This window comes from Phyllostomus hastatus, unplaced genomic scaffold (assembly GCF_019186645.2).
Source record: "Phyllostomus hastatus isolate PE091 unplaced genomic scaffold, TTU_PhHast_1.1 phas_contig_137, whole genome shotgun sequence".
Lineage (NCBI taxonomy): Eukaryota > Metazoa > Chordata > Mammalia > Chiroptera > Phyllostomidae > Phyllostomus > Phyllostomus hastatus.
In genome coordinates, this window is record NW_025333583.1 from 13,563,617 (window position 1) to 13,578,359 (window position 14,743).

A 14,743-nucleotide genomic window follows, 5' to 3' on the forward strand; every position below is an offset into this window, starting at 1 on the left:
TGCTGTCAAAGTCCACGGGAGAGATGGCCAGGGTAGCCTGGATGAAGTCACCATGGTGGTGGCAGTGACAAATGTGGCCCCATTTTTGGATGTGTTTTGAACACAGAGCTGCCAAAACTTGCTGTCTCCATGCAACTGTTCTAGCACTCAATAATAGTCGCTGAAAGTGTTTGCTACATCTCCCATTCTCTTTATTTTTCTTTAAATATAGAGGGTCTGGCACAAGTAATGCCCCTTTTTATTATAAAATATTTTCTTACAAAGTCATAAGCATGTAATTCTGTAACATAACAATATCACACTCAAGCACACCCTATGACATTTTAGGTGAAATGTTCAAATTAAAACTGTAAATTATTACACCCGTCTTATTAGGCTACCAACCACACTCAAGCAGGCCTTACTTCTGCCCATCCCTGTGTTTTGGGGTTTACTACAGCTCCAGCTTTCTGAATGCTCAACGTGCTCACTAAAACACAGCACACTTTTTAGGTTAACACTTCTGAAAGAGAAAGTACTTACTAGTGTTAAACCGGAAAGGTTAGGGGACTTTTATGTTACTAAATATGTTACATGCAGACAGTTCCTGAATGATACACACACAATGTATAAATAGCATATGTATACTGCTCTCTTCTTTTCTTACCATGTGCCTTTGAAAACTACGTGAGCTCTTACAAAAGACCTTGGACATTTTTATCAATACATATTTTCTCATGGTACTAGCTGAATGATAGATGCTAAATAAATAATCATTGATTTCTTAATTCATAGTTCATGTAAGCATTCAATTTGGAAGTTAGGCAACACTTTTGTTTAATTTTTAATTTCTTTTCCTCTTGTCATCTTTCTTGTATATCCAGTGGAATACTGGTTGCCATGGCCGTACATAGCAAGCCTGGAGGCAATACTGATTCTAGTGTGAATATGGGTATTGCTAATGTTTACTCACTTTGTTTCTAATATATTTTCCCCATAAATCAAATAAATAATTTGCTTAATCAACCTTTTTATGTTGCTTCAAAATCCTAATTATAGCCTTTTTTTCTGAATGAAGATTATGTAGTTATGTAGATTATCCACTGTCGGGTGTAAATCGTAACACAAGAAGAATAAAAAGCCATCTTTGCAACCAGGGCAACATTTACAATAGAATCTTACCAAATAGAATGATTGGCAATTTTAAGGCCTCACATATATAGTTTTACTCCTGGAGTTATAGCTGGAATGGAAACTCTAAGGAGCATATAGAAATTCAGGATTTTCCAAGCTTGAACTATTATAAGCTTATAGTTTAAGGACTTTATTGTAGTGTTAGCAAAGGGGGCAGAGTTTTGTTAAACTTGTTTTGGCTGGTGAAAATGATTTTTCAATTCTGTTTGATAAACAGCTGTGTGAAATCAATGGAACTTGATGGTTTCAGCATTGTCTTGTATACATTGCCTGATTGTAAAATCGATTGACAAATAGAAGTTGTGCGGCATTCAGTGGAGGCATCACAGGGAGAAATACAAATGGTTTTCATGCCTCTATCCAAACTAGTTCTTTTAACATCAAGTTTGTCTTTCAAGATAAAAATTAAGAGGAATATGTTACTGATTATAGGTAGCTTGTGTCAAACAAATACACGAGGAATTGTCATTGAAAAAAATATTTCCAAGCCCTGGCTGGCATAGCTCAGTGGATTGAGCGAGGGCTGTGAACCAAGGCATCGCAGGTTCGATTCCCAGTCAGGGCACATGCCTGGGTTGCAGGCCACGGCCCCCAGCAACCGCACACTGATGTTTCTCTCTCTCTCTTTATCTCCCTCCCTTCCCTCTCTAAAAATAAATAAATAAAATCTTTAAAAAAACATTTCCACAACATAACTGTGTGTAGTAAATGCTCCAGAGACCAGAAGCTTTGGAAAAGTAGAGTAGTCTGATTAATCAGATTTTCTGTTTATTGGAGGATTTTTTTGTAGAAAAATATTGTTCATATGGTATATGCAAAACATAGCGGCTTATTGATTGAACCATAGACTGTTCTGAAGTGAGGGTCATTTTCTGAATATGAGTTATAATACCTTTTTTTTAATTTTTAAAGATTTTATGTATTTTTAGAGAGAGGGGAAAGAAAGGAGAGGAGGAGAGAAACATCAATGTGTGGTTGCCTCTCATGTACCCCCTCCTAGGGACCTGGCCCACAACCCAGGCATGTGCCCTGACTGGGAATCAGACCGGCAACCCTTTGGTTTGCAGCCTGGCACTCAATGAACTGAGCCACGCCAATTCTTCTTTTAAAATTTTTTATTGTTCTATTATAGTTGCCCCAATTTTCCCCCACTGTTGTCCCCTGCCCTGCCCACACCCCTCTCTGCTCCCACAGTCAATCCCCACTCCGCTGTCCACGTCCATGGGTCATCCACACTTGCTTGTTGATTAGACCATGCCCCTTTTTAGCAATTAAATGAATATTATTAAAAGGTAATGTCTTACAAAGCACTATGCTCTATATTTCAGCAGAGGTAAAATAATGATTAATATACTGCACCTGTTTTAGAAGTTTCCAGACTGTGGGTTTCTTAGATGAACATATATTTATAATGAAAATTAATAATGATAATCTTCTACTCTTCTGCCTCTCTTATATCTGCAGAATGCAACACATTAATTAACATATTAAACTTATATTAATAGATATTTCTCTCAAAATTTGCTTAAGATTCTATAGAAAACACTAAATACTCTTTAAAAACCTTTTCATTCAGGTGTTTACATATTGATTTTTATATATCAATATTAACGTAAGTATTTTATTTTCAATTGAAAGAAACTTGTAGAATACAAGTTTTACATAAATTCTAGTGTGTTATTATATATATTTTAGAAATGTTGTGGCAGGCTTATTAATTAATGCTTAATTAAGCCCATTAGTAGTTATCTTAAAATATAAGCTTGTCTTCAAAGGAAATTAAAATAATCAAAACCTGTATTTTATGAACCCATATAATAGTAGCTTTTTACAGCAGACCCTTTACAAGTTTACAAATATTTTGTTATAAATTTACTGAGAGTAATGTCATGAAGATAGTGGGGTGTGGAAGGGGGAGCGTCCCATTCAGGAACAAGTACAAAGGACCCATGTGCATGGGCAACAGGGTGGGGACTGTTGGAGCAGTGGGGCGGGGGTGTTGGGGCAGGGGAGAGCCACAGGGAAAAAAGTGGGGCAACTGTAATTGAACAAGAATAAAACATGAAAAATAATAAATGAAATAAATTTAAAAAGAGCTTATTTCAAAATAAGGTCACATTCACCATTACCAGGCATTTGGACTTCAATAGATCTTTTAGAGGGACACAATTCCACTTTTCAAAGAGTATTTCTAGAAAATATACTGTTTGATGAGCTTTCAAAATCCAGGCAATGGTTTGTGTTTTGTTTTTATAATGTGCTTCCACTATGATTAAAGGTCTACATTATTTTTCATGCCATTTAGATTCTAACTTCTATTATTTTTAATGTGTCAGTAGGCAAAAGCAGACTTTAAGGAGGCCTTAATAATTAGAATACGCGCATCTGTTTTTTTTCCTTTCTGTACTGAATCCTGCTCCATGGCACACCACATCGGGATCATGCTACCCGTCCTTCTGTGTCCTGTGTGTGTGTGATGCTCAGTGTGAATATGACATATGGCTTCAAAGTTGACACTTTCTCTCTTGCCTTAAATTTTATGTATGTTATATAACTTACTCAAAGAATATTCACTCATTATCCATTTTTTAAAACTTTACATACTATTATTATAAGATTTATAATATAGTTTTTCAGTCCATTAATGATCCAATTTGGCGCATTAAATGGTACAGAGTTTATTCAGGCAGGTGTCTAAGCCATGAGAAGCAGTGGCTAAACCTCTGACTTCTAGAGGACAGAAAAGATGCCAACACACACACAACCAAAACCAACACACACATGTGTGGACACTCACGTGCTCACATATGAACAGATACAACCATACCTCAAAGATGGCAAACAAATCATTTATTTCCAGTTTATTATACCTCAGAACATTCATGAATGTATATGGTGATGACCCTATTTATATCAACAAAAGTTTGTATTTTATTACACAGTCTTCTGTAAATGTTTCAGTACAAGTTGTAAAATAGTTGTATTTTTTTTTATTGTTGTTCGAGTACAGTTGTCTCCATTTTCACCCCACCACTCCCCTCCCACCGCACCATCCCCGCTTCTGGCCCTCAATCCTGCCCCCTTTGGCTTTGTTTTAAAAGGGAGTATTTTGAGGTTTTAAAAGCACAAGTTTTGGGGAGAGAATTTACTCAGTGAGAACAGCTTATTTTGCAATAGAAAAATACCATTTTTAAAAATAAAAGTGTTACTTTGATCATTTTTTAATTTTCTTTTACTTGCATATGTAGAATTTATCCTGTTGGAAATTAAATTATAAACCCAAAAGAAATGTTGCTTAAATGAAATTAAATGTATTTACATGCTTTATATGTTCATAGATAACGTGATTTTAAATTTATCTCTTTGCTATAGTTTCAGTAGCACCTATGTCTTCTTACTCTCTCTTGTTAGTACCTGCTATTTATAAATATACATGTGTAATATTATATGTGGAATCTAAAATACTGACAAAGAAACAGAGAAGAATGATGATTTCCAGTAGCTCATGGGTAGCAGAAATGGGAGAGATATTAGAATGTAAACTTCCAGTCATAAGATGAATAGGGCAATCGAATGTACAGCATGGTGATCATAGTTAACAATAATGTATTATACACTTTAAAGTTGCTAAGAGAGTTAATCTTGTGTTTTTACCACAAAAAAAAATGGTAGTTATGGGAAGTGATGGAAGTGCTAGCTAGCTATGGATAATCATTGTGTGACATCTATATCACATCAACATGGTGTACACCTTAAAGTTACACTGTGTTATATCTCAATGAGTCTGGGAAAATTAAAGTGAAAATATTTATCAGGGTGGGTTACAGGTCTTAATAACTTTTACAATATTTGAACTCAGGGCATTGCAGTTGAATTGTGGAGCACAGAGGTGAGGAAGATACTATTGTATTGCACAGTTCATATCAAGGTTACCTAACTCCCCGTGCATCTTCTTGCCTTGGCAGTGTGTGCTGGAACGGAGAACAAGCTGAGCTCTCTCTCTGACCTGGAGCAGCAGTACCGGGCCTTGCGCAAGTACTATGAAAACTGTGAGGTGGTCATGGGCAACCTGGAGATAACCAGCATCGAGCACAACCGCGACCTCTCCTTTCTGCGGGTAAAGCTGTTTCTTTCTTTCTCTTCTTTGTGAGTGAACCGTGGTGCCATAATGCATAAAGGTAGACCAGCTTGCTTGCACCTGATGACTCTGCTCTTCTGGCCAGCAGGGACTCTTGGAGGCAAAAGATAACAGGTGCCAACGTACACCCAGAGACAGAACAAGAGTCACAGTGTCATAAAGATGGGCATCCTGAGTTTAGAGCAGCTACTGTGGCCCTAAGATTGATAAAGATCTTTCAGCATGCAGTGCATGGTATCTAGCCAGTCTGTCATTTTCTGAGTTACAAGCAAGAGGAAAACTGAGAGAGTCGGTGGACCAATCAGATATTAATTGTAACTTTAGCTAGAAATCTACTTTTCTGCTCCTTTGTCTATCATTTTGGAAATTTTAGATTATTTTACATTACCATAATGAGACCAATATTGTTACCTTTGGAAGAACAATGATGTTTGTTTTGGAAAACCTGCGAATTATTTAAAGTAGACTCACAGGTAATTATAAGTACTTTGTGGATCAACATAAATGCATACAGAGTAGGGGGGGGAGTAAGTTTACAGTAGTTTATATGGAAAATAATATAATCATTAATCAATAATAACACAAGATTAACTGTTTTATGTACTCACAACTGTACCCTCCTTTTGCTCCACCCTGTACATGTACATACAAATTACCCAGACAACTAGCGTCCTTTTACAAATTTGTTTAGCTTGCACTGATTCTTCTTCTGTTAAACAGGCTGTATTAGTGATTAATGCCTACAGATTTTTGTGTTTTGCTTTAACCAGAATAGGTATATGAAAACCTGAACTCCAAAGGGACTTGGGCAAAGTGACATGGGGATGTGGTTGTTTGTATAATTTGTGGTTTATTCTTCATACAAGAATCAATAGGATACATAGCATCCACAGGCTACATAAGATCTTGTTTTCAATAATGTTTACACATTTCTCTTGCATAAATCAAGTGAAACGCAATGTGAAAACTGATACTAAGGTAACCTAGTTTAGTGGGTAGTAAATCATGGAAATTTGAATAATTCTATACTTATATAAGTAGTAAAAAATAGTGATTTTAAATGCTTTGAATATAATGAACGTGTCTAGAAATAATAACAACTGTAGTAAATGAACCATCTCAAAACCTAAAGAACATTATGAGGTACATGATACCTGTCTTTAAAATGATTCTTGTGTTAGGTATAGTGTAGGAAATAAAGGTTTTTATACTATACTGCTTAGGTGATGTGACTCTGGTGCTATGAGTTGTATGTCAAAGCTTTTTTAAAGAATTATGTGTAATTATGACATACTTTTCATCAAAAGTAGATAGTAATAGTTACCTAAATTCTAGAATGAGAGGGCCTATAAAGAACTTAACATTTTCTTTTTCTAGTTTGGACTGTTATTTTGAGAAGGGACACATACAAATTATCCCATAACAGCCCCTCAAAAGAATATATCTGAGTATTAGTTATTAAACTTTGCTCATAAGCTTTTAACTTGATTATTTTCAGGTAGATTTTATTCTTCAACATCGAAATGAGCTCTTCATGGTGTATGAGCTGATTTGTTGATTTGTTTAGAGATGCCAAGGAACTCAGTGATGTTGTAGAAAAAGAAAAACTGAGCTCCAAATCTGGAATCCAGGGATATAAATATTTTAAATAGTGTATAGATCAAAATAATGTGAAAAATATTTCAAAGGCAATCAATCTTAGATCCTTGTTTTTTTTTTCTCTTAAGATTTATTTGCTTTTTTGCTATGTGGTATTTTTCCAACTAAGAATTTGTTCTTATACAAGAATTAATAGGATATATAGCATAGATATATATTTTACAGGCTTAATAAAATATAGTCATCAGTATTGTAAGTAACAGTCTTTAAAATAAGTAACATAAAGAGCCTGGCCAAATAGCTCAGTTGGTTAGACTATCATCCCCATATACCAAGGCTGTGGGTTTGATCTTTAGTTGGAGCACATATAAGAAGCAACCAATGAAGGCATAAACAAGTGAAACAGCAAATTGATTTTTCTTTCTCTTAATCTTTCTCTCTAGGAATCAATAAATTAAAAAAATTAAAGAAATAAGTAATAGAAAACTCATATATTTTTAAATTTTATAATTTTGAGCTCTTGATAAAAATAGACTTTAGTTAATTTTTAATCTTTAGAAACAAAATATGAAATACAAATTTTTGAGAAATATGGTCTATGTGGTTGGATAGTCGATTTACTTAGGAACAATTTTGAAGTAAAAAATAAGTTAATAGAAGGAACACATTTGGGAAATAATAAATTAAGGATCAGGGTTTCCACCTGGAGCCAGAAACAAGTTGTTTATTTAAAACAGTAATTTTTGGTTTCAAAGTTGCATCTTAAAGAGTTCATATAAACTTTGTATTAACCCATGCATTCATTTAAAGATAACTTGAATAGGCTTTTTTGCTTCTTAATACCATCTTTTTGTTTCATTTATTTGTTGTTCCTATGGAAAATAACCATTTCTAAGTGTGATGTGTGTTTATTCACTCAACAAACAATCTTAGCCCAAGGATACAATAGCAAGTACTAGATTGTTCTCCATTTCCACAATCTTGTAGTGTTGTGGAGGGTTACAGTAATGTAATACATAAGTACTGCAAATACATGTTTGTATATGTATATATACTATGTACCACACATATTTTATACATGTACATATAGACATGCATAAAATTTTAGAGTTAAGACAGAAGAAAGAAACCAGAATATCAAAGGCATGTTCTTCTGTTAATAGACGATGTGGGTGCTGGGCCAAGAAAGGAATGGCTAACTCTGATGAATTCAGGAGCTTCCATCAAAGTGGAGCTTGAATGGAATCATTCCAAAGTACATCATCTGCCCAAAATGGACACATTAAAATAAGTAGAGTCCATGTAAAAGGAATCTAGTGATTTTATATTATACTATAATTTTAGTGTTTTGAATTGTGAGAGTAAATAGTAAACTTGCATTAACCTATCCTATGGATTGCATAGCCCTCAGGCAGATTTATGTAACTACAATTCATGGAGCAAGTCATGGAACTGTCATTCAGAGATATGTAGTTTTTCTTTCTCTACGAATGGCTCAAACCTATAATGTGTTTAGAAAGACATCAGGGATAGAGATCTCGGATTTCATTCTGGAATTCATTTTTGTCTGTAGGAACTTAAGAAATTACTTTTGTATTTGAAAGATTTTTCATACTTATGTTCAACTCTAGTTAGCAAAGCCATAAACCACTCTAATTTCTAAGATCTGTAAGAGCAGTTTACGCAGATACCTTGTTTATCTCTTTTACTATCTGATTAGTTGGTGTCATGGGAATGAACTAATAGTTCTTACACTCTCACTGGGAGTCTTGGGAGTTTTCTCTCCTGTGTCATTGCATTGGACTTTCTGGCCTCCACCCACATTTATAACTCAGTACTTCTAAAGAGGTACCAGACCTACCAGTTTTTATACTTTAAATTTATTTTCTGTTTTATATATTTAGTTAAGGAAATAAATATTAAGTGTAAACTAAATGGAAAGCAGGTTATATATATAGCACAAAATATATGTATAATATGAAGTGTTAACACCTATCCTTAACCAGTGCTATAATAGGTATTAATTTTTAATCTATTGCTTGAGTTTGTTGTGTGCAAATTGTTTTGGAAACAGTATTTATTATGATTATGAAGAGAAAAATTTATTAAGTAGCTGACTCACTGACCTAGGTTATTAAGAATATCAGTAATTCATTGAATTATACATTAATGATTATATATCTATTTTATACTATAAAATGAATAAAGATAAATTAATACATTGACATCTTTCTAAACAGTGGCAACAATATTCTATGCTTGACGGCAAAGGGCAATGAGATTGAAAACTATACTATTTAAAATACGTATTTTCCCTGGCTGGCATGGCTCAGTGGATTGAGTGTGGGCCGGCGAACCGAAGGGTTGCTGGTTCACTCCTCAGTCAGGGCACGTGACTGGGTTGAGGGGCCAGGTCCACAGTAGGGGACATGTGAGAGGCAACCACACTGATGTTTCCCTCTCTGTCTGCCTTCCCCTCTCTCTAAAAATAAATTTACAAACATATAATATAATATAATATAATATAATATAATATAATATAATATAATATAATATAATATAATATAATATATTTGAATTTCCTGGGGTATATATTGGTTAAGGAGGTAAATAGTGATGAAAGGAGATGAGATTTTGAGTGGTGATCACACAATACACTATACAGGTGATGTCTTGTAGAATTGTATGCTTGAAACTTATGTGATTTTATTACCAAATTTAAAGCAAAAAATATTTTTTAAAAGGTAACTTCTCAGATCATGAATAACACATGCTATGAATTTTGAAAAACATTAGCTGCTTTTATTGTATATTTGGCAGAGCTATAGGGATTTTTTTAATATACAAAAAATGCCATCTAAAACTAGTAAAAAAACAATTATTTATTTATAGCAATCATATAAATTGTTCATGTTCTTCTGCCAAAAAATATCCTAATTTTTTCATGTCCCCTTCTCCTTTTTTAAGTATATTTTATTGATTATGCTATTACAGTTGTCCCAATTTTTTTCCCTTTGCCCCCTTCCACCTGGTACCCCCCTTCCCTCCAGTAATCTCCCTACCTTAATTCATGTCCATGGGTCCATGGGTCCATGGCCCATGCATATAAGTTCTTTGTCTTCTCCATTTCCTATGCTATTCTTAACCTCCCCCTGTCTATTTTGTACCTACCAATTACACGTCTTAATTCCTTCCCCCTTTTCTCTGTTTTTCCCCTTCCCCCTTCCTGCTGATACCTTCCAAATGATCTCGATATCTATGATTCTGTTCCTATTCTAATTGTTTGCTTAGTTTGTTTTTGTTTTTTGGATTCAGTTGTTGATAGTTGTGAATTTGTTGTCATGTTAATGTTCATAGTTTTGATCTTCTTTTTCTTAAATAAGTCCCTTTAGCATTTCATATAATAAGGGCTTGGTAATGATGAACTTCTTTAGCTTTAGCAAAATGTCCTATTTGAAAATTCAAGTATTATCTTTGTCTTCTGGTTAACAGTATTTTACAATGTCATGGAACTATCATCCTCTTTCATTAGGATATATATGGGCTCTTCAGGCATGAGGATGTTGCTCTTCAACCATTTTCCATAGGACATAGAATTTGCATTGCTTTTCCAGTGCTGGTAATGGATACACATTAGTTCACACTCACACATAGTTTCTCTTCTGACTAAAGACAACTCTTTTAAATAAGGCAGATAAAGCTGTAACTGAGAGACTCTACAATGCTGACTGGCTTGCTGTAACCTAAGACCTTGGCTTCATTAGTGTGGTTTTGTGACAATAAAATCAGCGATGATACATAGCAATAATGAGTTTCGAGCTGGAACAAGTAACACTGCTTTTGCCTGTCTCTTAGCTGTTTTCAGTGATGATGAACCATCAGACATATTTAAAATATCATTTCAACATTTAATATAAAATGTTGAAATATTTACATTTCAACCTATGTCAAAGCAGATGACATAGTGTAGGGGTGGTTTTATATTTGTTTGTGTTTGTCTCCCATATCCTCCTCTATCATATTTCAATCTATGCTTGGGCTAAGCTTTATGCTGCACAGCATTATTTATCAAAACCCTATGTTGAATAATTTATATTTAAGAATAAATAGATAATTTACAAAATACTTTATTCCTTTGGGTTGGAAAGTGATTTATTGAATAGTTTGTATAAACACTGGCTACCACTGCCTATCTGTGACTGTTTTTAGCTCATTAAATACCAGATAGAGTGACTTGTGTGGGAGAGATTGTGTTGAAGAGATTGAGTGAAATCAGGATGAGAAAACTAGTCATATTTTAGTCATTAAAAATCAGAGAGGAAAACATCACTCAAATGAAACATGTCTGGCGTAATAAGGGGTCCAAATGTATTATATTCTCACATTTACCTAAAATATAATTAAAGTGCAATATTTTCTAATACAGCTGTCTATTTCAGCTGTGCACACATTTTGATAGGATTGCAAGGGCGAGCAAGCCTAAATTTGGTTTTATGAATAGCTTTGTGAGATAAATAAGTGGTATATTTATAACTCCATTAAATGGTGGGCAAGGAAGTAAGATTCCTATATCAAATATTTATATTCTCTAATTATTCACTGAGCACAATAGTGTAAGTTTTTCTTCCATGTCACCAATTGGAACAGATGTCCAGAAAGGACTGTGAAGCTCAGCATTCAAAATACTTAGAACTAACCATTGTATGTTTGAAGAAACTTCAGGAAATACATTTGATAGGTGAACAAGCATGAGACTAGATTGGGTGTTCCAACATTTTATGTCATTTCTCTAGTGTTGTCTGAATTTCCTGCACAAACACATCTGTGGTAAAATATATCATATTTGCTGCATCTGGTTGACAAAGTTTTAGCTGAGCGTGATAGAGGATACTAAAAAGAAAGTAGAGAGAATCATATTTGAATGTATCTGTTGGGCCAAAGCAGACATTCTGGGTTAAATGGGATTTTCAAAGCTTTGATAGTTTCTGAAAGCTATTTCTGACACTGTTGAACGTAAAGCATATCAATGTTGTGTTATGTGTTTACACCTGGCTTTTAAATTGAAACTTGTTTTTTTTTGCACCAAATCTAATATAGAACTTGTATTACATTTGAAAAGCTATGCAATTTGCATTTATCCTAGGAAAATATATTTTTTTCTCAGAGGTTAAATACCATTTGATCTGAAAATATACACTGACTTAAAATTCTGATGCTCTTCAGCAATCCCACACAATAAATCTAAAGATATAAATGCCTCTGTTCTGGCTTTGACAGTTATATAAACATATTTTTAAAACTTTCTTCTTAATCATTTAAATTAAATATTAAAATATATTAAACAGTTTTATCTCTGTATTAAAAATATTAAATACACAAGAAATTCAGTAGTCCCTATATAAATGTGCATTCAGTAGAAAATACATATTTAGGGAGTAATAGAAAGGCTAGGTATAAGAAATATATCAGTATAATTTATAATTTTCATATATAAATATACACGCATATATTACACATTTAAATTAGTGACAATTTATGCTTATATGTATGTATATACAGTAGCAACAATTTTCTAGGATTGAGTCAAATTCGTGTAAGCATATAAAATGTTACTAAGAGAATATTAATAAAAATAAAACTGCTTAAGAGAAGTTTTTTAAGTCCTGAAATTGTAATGTATTATCCAGAAAACAATGCCCTTGTTGCAAATGTACTTAAATTAGAAATGAATTTATTAGTATGCTGCACAGATGGAAAGTGTTCTTTTATACCTCTGGGGGCTGTAGTATTTAAATTTGACTTAAATGGTGAGAATAATGAATTTATAGGCTTGTATTAACTTTAATTAGAGAAAAATGCAGGTAACAAGCCCATTTTACTCTATGATTCTTAGATACTCTTTGATCAGGGGAATTGAGTATGTAAAAGTTATTTATTTGCCTGTTTTATTTATAAGTAGCCAAGGCATGGCTCAAAGAAAGAGAACAAGTGATACAAATTTTTAAGACTAACTGGAAGTATTTTGGTGATGGACTACCTTTTACAAATTCTAAAATCCAAATATTGGAATATAGTTAAGTAAAACCTTTTATAAAAGTCATAATTAGGTACATTCTTATGGGGTTTATTTTTTCTCTTAAAATGAAACACTTTATTTTCTTTAAAAAAAGAACAGACTAAAACTTGATGAACAATTTTATGTGAGACCAAATCAATTGTCAAGGTCTTTGATTCCTTCAGTCACACAGAGCATAATTTAAAGTTCAAAAGAGGAAAAATAAAATGTGCAAGCTGTTACATTTAGAAACACTGCAATGATTTCTCCTGATCCCTAATTTGGACCCATGTAATTATAAAATATTATATTTATCTATATAATGATTGTGATAAAAATCAAGATATTTGTTTTAGTAAATATAAGACTCTTTGAAATCATTTCTACTAAATCTCTACGTGGAAATCAAAATATCTAATGCTGACTTAAATCCTCTTAGACGACTTAGTGCCACATTTGTTTCCAAAAATAAAAGTTTTACCAGGGTTTCTGGCACTTAGCAGTGCCTTAGTCAGAGGTGGCTCTGTGTGAAGCAACTGGGTTTCTTCCTTTCTTCCCTTCTTCCTTGATCCCTATGGCAGCGACTCCTGAGCAATGATCTGAAGACTTGACATTACATTTTTACAAAGCTTTTTAGAGGTTCAGCTTGTGGGTGGTGGTGATTTTGTATTGTTAGAGAGGTGAAATTGCAAGTCAAAAACTTGGTTGTTTATAAGAGGCAATCAGTAGCTAAATAAAAATACAGATGCTCTACCTAACGCGTGAAGGTTGTTCCAGTAATCTAAAAGACATCCACACATGGAAACATTGGGAAGTATTAATGACAGAGATCAATGAAAAATCAATAAAGCATTGGGAAGAGTTCCTGATAAAAACAAAACAAAACAGGAAAGTACAATCAAATATGGGCCAATGCCAGATTATATTTCTTTCTTTTTTAAAAATTTTTAAAAATGTATTTTCTATGTTTATTTTTTAAAGATTGTATTTATTTATTTATTTTTAGAGAGGGAAGGGGGAGAGAGAGAGAGAGAGAGAGAGAGAGAAACATCAATGTGTGGTTGCTGGGGGTCATGATCTGCAACCCAGGCTTGTACCCTGACTGGGAATCAAACCTGTGACACTCATATTTCTTTCTTAAAACTTCTCATCCTCAGAGGACAATGGCCAAAATTCTTATTAAGTTCCTATATTTTCTGGCCCAGCCTGTATGCCTTGCCTTCCACTATCATGGATGAATCGAAACTCATGACATCCTTCGATTGCCACCCACTTCCCTGTGTGCTCAGCTCTCTCAAACTCTGCTTCCCTCTCTGTCATTCCCTGATCTTCTCCCCACCAACACACAGACGCGTGCACTTGTTCCTGTCCAGACTAAGTTCGGTGCACCTCACAGATTTCCTGCCTACCTAGACCAAGTTCTGTTCAATGTACAGATCTCCACTTAAAAATAAGTGTATTAACCAATGTCAGCCAAATGAATTTAGTAAGAAATCTACAAAAGAATTTCTTCAGGGAAGCTTTACTAACTTCCGTGTCTCACTGAATTCCTTCCATTATTACATTCATGGCACCCTGTACTTCTCTGAAGCACTTCCATGACAGCAATTATTAAGTACTTGCTTAATTTCTGTTTACTCTCCTCAATAACACATACTGTGAGGGCAACGGCCATGTCTAGCTCACTGCCTCATCCTAGAATGCAACACCATGTCTATCATATAGTGGCTCCTTGGCAAATATTTGTGGAATGACAAAAAGTAAATAAAATAATGAGT

At 34.0% G+C, this 14,743-nt stretch overlaps 1 protein-coding gene across 6 annotated transcripts in view; it reads left to right on the plus strand.

The window, feature by feature from the left end:
* Positions 1-14,743, plus strand: part of ERBB4 (erb-b2 receptor tyrosine kinase 4) — a 969,394-nt gene that overhangs the window by 358,190 nt on the left and 596,461 nt on the right. For all 6 annotated transcript variants that reach the window (XM_045852658.1, XM_045852676.1, XM_045852684.1 and 3 more), the window contains exon 2: positions 5,139-5,290. In XM_045852658.1, coding sequence (XP_045708614.1) covers positions 5,139-5,290 — 152 coding nt within the window. The remainder of the gene's footprint in view (positions 1-5,138; positions 5,291-14,743) is intronic.